The sequence below is a fragment of the Anomaloglossus baeobatrachus genome, chromosome 8 (assembly GCF_048569485.1).
Source record: "Anomaloglossus baeobatrachus isolate aAnoBae1 chromosome 8, aAnoBae1.hap1, whole genome shotgun sequence".
NCBI classification, from domain to species: domain Eukaryota; kingdom Metazoa; phylum Chordata; class Amphibia; order Anura; family Aromobatidae; genus Anomaloglossus; species Anomaloglossus baeobatrachus.
Genome location: NC_134360.1, coordinates 139,159,861 through 139,166,616, shown reverse-complemented (window position 1 = coordinate 139,166,616; position 6,756 = coordinate 139,159,861). Strand labels below are relative to the sequence as shown.

General features: G+C 49.6%; 1 protein-coding gene across 1 annotated transcript; it reads right to left on the bottom strand.

The window, feature by feature from the left end:
- Window positions 1-323: 323 nt before the first annotated feature.
- On the bottom strand, window positions 324-2,312 carry LOC142250048 (protein FAM200C-like). The gene has a single exon (XM_075322109.1). It carries the CDS (start codon window positions 2,310-2,312, stop codon window positions 324-326), a length of 1,989 nt encoding a protein of 662 aa, XP_075178224.1.
- Between the last annotated feature and the right edge of the window lie 4,444 nt (window positions 2,313-6,756).

Here is a 6,756-nt window from a genome sequence, read left to right as displayed (position 1 = left end):
CTTTGTGTACTAAGTGACCGCTGGAGCAATTGTATCTGTCAGTGGCCCTTTTAAAAGTGTTGGTCTTGCAGAAAATGAACAAAAAAGAGAGGCTCAGACCCATAGGGAACTAAAGCATTTACTACTTAAAGTGGTACATACAAGCAGGCACACCCAGCGTAATAAATAATTGAACTTTATTAAATAGTCTCACTGTACATAAAGTGCACACATTGACTTGTATTTAATGTTAAAGAACAACAAATCTCCGAACTCTTTTTTTTATAACATAATAACGTTTTAATGCTGTTGCTAACCAACGATGAATAGAATACTTCCTACCATTAATGTGACTTCTGGTGCTGCATGGATTTGCTGATGGCTTTGTAATCTGGTTCATACGTGGTGAGGTTTAGCTTCATGCAGGCGTTGAGACTTCCATCCGTTAAACGTGAACGTATGTTAGTCTTGATGTGCTTTAGATGTGAGAAAGACTGCTCGCATGCATAGGTAGAGCCAAACATTGTCAGTGCAGCAATAGCCACACGCTGCAGTGTTTGGTATGTGACAGGAAGTGCACTCCAAGTTTTGACAATCAGCTGGTCTGCATGTTGGAGTTGTTTCATTTCTCTCCACTTGTGTTTGCTTGCCAACTCTGCTTGCTGTCGTGCAAGTTTTTCCAGATCTTCATTAAGTGATTTAAACTTATTCAACCACATGTCTGAAGCCTTCAGGTCAGCAGCTTGTAGGTCAAAATCTCTGATGGAGACACCAGGGATATAACTCAGGTCAGTGCTGTCCAGTGCACACTCATGTGGATGAGTGATGAACTTAAAAAGACGAGTGTGCTCACGAAATTCTCCAAAGCGCGCTTTGAATGATTGCAGGAGATTGGATGTAAAGCCTGCTAGCTGCTGAATATCAAGATGTTGTGCAGGGTCATTTGCTGTGCATGCATCTTTAAACTCTCCCAGTTTTTCAAAGTGTATTAAACGACCTGTTTCAATGTCTGTGATAAACAGTTCCAGCTTATTTTCAAATGCAAACACAGCTTGTTGAAGCGATAAAACTGTATTGCCAACGCCTTGCATTTTCACATTGAGCTGGTTCAGATGTTCAGTCATATCTACAAGATAGAAGAACTTCAGGAGCCACTCAGTGTTGGACAACTCAGGATGGTCAACGTTTTTCATTTCAAGAAAAGTTCGTATTTCACTCAGACAAGCTGCGAAACGGCTGAGCACCTTCCCTCTTGACAGCCAGCGCACGTTGCTGTGCAGAAGCAGACCAGGATAATTATTCCCAACTTCATCCAGGAGTGTTTTAAACTGGCGATCATTTAAAGCACGGGCAACAATAAAGTTGACCACCTGAATGACAAGTGACATCACCTCACCAAGCTGCTCACCAAACATCTGAGCACAAAGTGCCTCCTGATGTAGGATGCAGTGAAAACTAAGGATAGGTCTTTTTTCATGTTCACGAAGAAGCGCTACAAATCCTTTGTTTTTTCCTACCATGCATGGAGCACCATCAGTACACACTGAAATAAGTTTATGCATTGGTAGATTTTTTTCTTTAGTGAACTCAGTGAATGACTTGAACAAATCATCCCCTCTTGTTTTCCCTTTCAGAGGCAAAACAGCAAGACTTTCCTCATGTAACGTGTCACCGACAGCATACCTTGCAATGATGCTGAATTGAGATATATGGCTTACGTCAGTTGATTCATCCAAAGCAAGAGAAAAGAACAGAGCTGTATTTATGTCCTTCACTTGGGATGCCTCAATCTGATTTGCCATCATGATGGCACGGTCATGAACTGTTCTTGCTGACAGAGGCATGTCTTTTATCCGTTTGATAATCTTGGCTTTATCCGGAAAATCATCAAAAAGTTCATTGGCAACATCAAGCATAAATGTTTTGGCATACTCCCCATCTGTGAATGGTTTTCCGTTTCTGACAATTGCCAAAGCACCAACAAAGCTAGCCGAATTTAAGTCACCTTGTTGGGTCCAAACTCGAAGTTGCTGCTGACTAGCTTGCACTTTGCACAGCAGCTCTTGACAGGCTTTCTTCCTGCTGTCCCCTGCAGGATATTTCGATGCAAATGAAGCATGGCGCGTGTCAAAGTGGCACTTTATATTTGACCGCTTCATGGATGCAATTTTATCATTGCATATAAGACAAACTGGTGAACCTGCTCTCTCCATAAAGGCAAATTCGTCTGTCCACTCCTGCTGAAAAGTACGATACTCCTCATCCTTCTTTCTTTTAGCCATCTTCTTTAATAAAGGGCAGTACTGTGGGGTGAAAAGAAGGCTCTGAGTCATTATTTCTTTAATTTGTGGCCCACCATATGGGTAAGATGTCAGCTGTAGGGATACCTACTACACCCCAGTAGCCCCCCCCCCCCATCCAGTGACTACAGGTGGTGTGCCCTTACCCATACCTATTACACCCAGTGACTACAAGCAACATCACCCACCCCTGCTTACGTACCTATTACATTCAAAACATCATAATTTTATCTAATAAAGCCCCATTTGTGTTTAGATATTTTCTTACCTCAAATTTTATCCTTGGGGGGAGTCTGCAATTTGATTGAAGGTCGCTTCTTCTCAACTTGGTGTTCTTCACCAATATGGCGCAGATAGCTTCACAACTTCCAGTCTTTCCGATGAAAAAACAGTCACTGAGCAAAGAAGAGACACTGTGACAGGAACAGTCAAAACTCCTCTTCTGGGACATAAATCTGAGGTCAGAACAATAGGTAAGTATAAAGGGGCTTTATTAGCTAAAAGGAGCAAGTACTTCAGAAGTGAATGTAGCTCATTGCTGAACTAATAACTCTGTTTTTGTATCAAAGTGACATTCATTTTAATTTAACACAGCTTATCTTGATCACTTTATTGAGAGTTTGTCACACAAGCTTATTGTTTCTCACATTTTCCCATATATAGAATAACCCACATTCACACAGAGTAATACAGCACAGAAAATTGCACTCCTCAGTGCTGCCTGCGTGAGGCTAGAGAAGCACAAGGGCTGTGTATACTGCCCAATTTCAGTCCAGAAATGCTGCAGCATTCCTCCTGCCACTGAGCTCCTATTGACATAAAGACCCTGACAATAAATGTTGCAGGTCTGCGCTGACCTCCTGTTATGCTCAAGAGGAGCTCAATGGGAGCCCACAGGACTCACAGAAGCATTTCTGCACTCAAATTGGGCAGTATACACAGCCCATGTTCATCGCGCCAACACTGAAGAATGAAGTACAATTTTCAGCGCTTCATTCCTCAGTGTGAATAGGAGCCTAAGTGTGCCAAAAATCTAGTTTCTCTGAGAATAAGACAGTCTTATATTACTGTCACGCAAAAACGTGGGGTGTCTTTGAAAACACCTGGTGGAAGTGTGGCGCCCCTGACCTGGTCAGGCACCACTGAGTACTGCACCCATGCTGGGGACAGTACAACACAGGTAATCCAGAAGGCTGACCGAGGTGTGACTACACAGGCGCATAGTGATCAGGTCTCACACATGTACCTTTGAGAGGACCCCTGGGGATCCCAGGAGGGGGCGAATCCTGAGCGAAGCCTCCATCTCCACTCAAGGGGTGTGGTAGAGAGCCTGGTTGCTAGGTGGCGTAGGCAGGCACAAAAGGGAAAAGAGGAGGAGGAGAGGAGTAGTCTGAAGCAGAGTGTGGAGGAGTGAGGAGCATGGAAGTGGAGCTCAGACAGGAGCAGCAGTGCAGGTCCCACGAGTGAGCCGGTTTAGTGTGCAGCTCAGGGAAAGCAGACGTGAGGAGCAGACCCTGGAGCTGTGGCAGTCTAACAGCGTCCGCGCAGTGACTACCGACGGGGGAGAACGGTCACCTGGGAGTGCTGCCCGAAATCCACACACAGCTAAAGAGAGAGCAACGGAGTGGAAAGTAAGGAGACTGTCAGGGAGAACCAGGCCCAAACGGGTAGCAGGTCCCAGTGCAGGGATAGATTCACCTTTCCTTTGCCAAACCTGCATGAGGGGGCACTTTACACCCCCAAGACAACACCACAGAGTCCGCAGCCACGTAGCCAAAGTTAGGGCCCATAGTTCACAGGAGGCAAGCAGCTGGAGTGATCTGGTCCAGGCTACAAGCAAACGGGCCAAAAAGAAGGGGAGAGAGGCACCAGCAACTTCCCTGGGCGACCCCAGCAGGGCTTCAAGCAGGGGTTACCCCAAAACGGAAAGGGCTAAGGAAGGCGAGTCAGTAGCCACCCTCATCAGTCAGCCTAAAGGACACCTGGTTCCAGCCTGGTTCATCCCAGCTACGCCCGGGTTACTCACCCTGCCACCATCAGTGAGTAAAACCCCTGAAAGACATCCTGCTTGTGCGTGTGAGTCATTCTGCGACTTGTAGTTCCACACACTTACACAGGGCCCTGGGGCTTGCCTCACTCTCAGGAGGCTATTACAACTGACTGCACCCACCATCAGCCCCAGGCGTCCCTTAATCTGCAGTGGCGGTCCCCACTGACCGCAATTCTGAGAGTGGCGTCACGACAATCCTAGATAGAAGATTTCCTACCTGTGACAGGATCCAGCTGCGTGGAGTCCCTGAAGGTAATGCACCGACACAATACTTGCGGGGCTTCACATCTGGCGTCACGAACAGGATAAGGACTAGACCTGTTCAGACAGGTGACCATGTGCCTGGGCGGTCCGCTTGGAAAATTGGAAGCGCCGCCATATTGCCACCATGAAAAGCGCGCTGAAAAACAACAGCAGCCCGCGCTGGGAGAAGTTACCGCCCACGAAGAGGTGTGGCTACCCAGAGATCCCCTGCAGAGTCCTGACCTCGCAAGTGATGAGAGCGGAGGCGTTCAGAGACGTCGGGACAGAAAGGGAGCCAGAAGCCTGCTGTTAAAAGAAGGAGACGCAGAGGAAATGGCGTCTGGATGCAGAGACCCAGAGCCAGGCTCCGCTGCCTGGTGGTATCAAGAGCTTGCCCAGTTCTGCGACCAACTGGAGGCCAGGGTTATACGGCAGATCAGCGAGGGATGCACGGAGCTTCTGGAGATGGCTGCAGCGGTTCAGGCCTACGAGAGAAGAACCGCACGACGAGTGCCAGACCGAGCGGCGACGACTCAGACCCCGATGATGCTACCGATGGGTGAGTCCTGTGTTGCCACTGCCAGCACGAGTGCCCCGACCCCTGTTTCCACGCCCGCGGTCCCTGATGAGATGCCCGGCGCGGCGACGCTGAACCAGGCCGCAGCCACGCCAGGTGCGGCCCGCCAAGCCCAGGCCGCCGCAGCGATGCCCTGCCCGGCCCGCAAAGATCCGGCTGCCACCGCAACCCTCCTCCACGCCGCAGGTGCGACGCTGACCCAGGCCGCCGCAGCGATGCCCTGCCCGGCCCGCCAAGAACCGGCCGCAGTAGCGATGCCCGCTAAGACTCCAGCTGCGACCCTGATTGAGACTGCGACAGCGACGCTGATCCAGGCCGCCGCCATGTCAGGCGCGGCCCGTCAAGACCAGGCCGCCGCCATGCAGGGCGCGGCCCGCCAAGACAAGACTGTACCACTGTTTACCCCGGCCTGCAAGGCCAGAGCAGACACCGCTCCCCAGTCTAAGGAAGTCCCTGCTAGGAAGTCCCTGCTGGGGGAGGACCCCGAATACTGGAAGCTGAAGGCTGATCTAGAGGCCCAGTTCCCACAGGAGATGGTGGACCGGTATCTGCTCCCTCCGCACACCCCCAGGAAGATTCCGGCAATATCTACGCCAAAAAGTCCACTGCCCTGGCCGGCTGATGAACACCCATCCCCAGCGCTGCCACAACAGGAGTGCTCAAAAGAACTAAGGGGGAGAGGAGGACAGAAGGCTGAGGAGCTGACCCCGGAGCCATCAGCAGGGGATCCATGCCCAGAGCCAGAGATGTTGCCATATTCCCGCTGGGATGAAGAGAGCCCGACACCCTCCGCTGAGGAAGATTTGTCCAGAAACCTCACCTGGGAGCCTGCAAGCAGTGAAGTAGCAACCCAGCAGAATCCAGCCCGCAAGACACGGCGCCGCAGCAGAACAAAGTTTTCCCCTGCACAGCAATCTCCAGATAGGAAGGATGAAGTAACAGCCAGAGACTTGGAAGAGAAACGGTCTTTAAGGAGAGCCAAATCCCAGGTCAGAGGCCCACTTTGTCGTGGAGTAGTGGAAGACTTTAGTTTAAAATCAGGATATGGCTTTATAGTTGTACCTGGAATGAAAGAAGGCATCTTTGTGAACAGAAGGGATGTTAGAGCCCATTTGCCTAGAGGACATCCAGGAAGAAACTTACAGATGGGAGACTCAGTGGAATTCACCATACACGAAGGAGAACGCGGATGGTACGCACTGGATGTTACACCATGTCTCAGAAGTCCCTACAGTAATCCTGCAAAAGAAACAGACACAGAAGAAGAGGAAAGAAAAGACAAAGAACCCATTGATGAGACCACTACAGATGATGACAGAGATGGAGAAAGCAACAGGTGCCGCAGCCCTACAGGCCCAAGCCCTGGTGAGGAGGAATCTGTGTAAAGCATGTAAAGTAAAGTACAGAAGTTAAAGTTTGAAGTTTTGCAACGTTTACATGTTCAAGAAATGTGCCCACATGAACTAATGTGAGAAACCCATGAACCTTAAGGCTATGAACTGGCTATAGCCACAAACTCTCGCAGTGTAAATAGTTACCCCAGAGGTACCACCACCAGAGCCAGCCTGTTTAGGGGCCTGGCTCGCCTGCAACCAGGGAGCATGCCT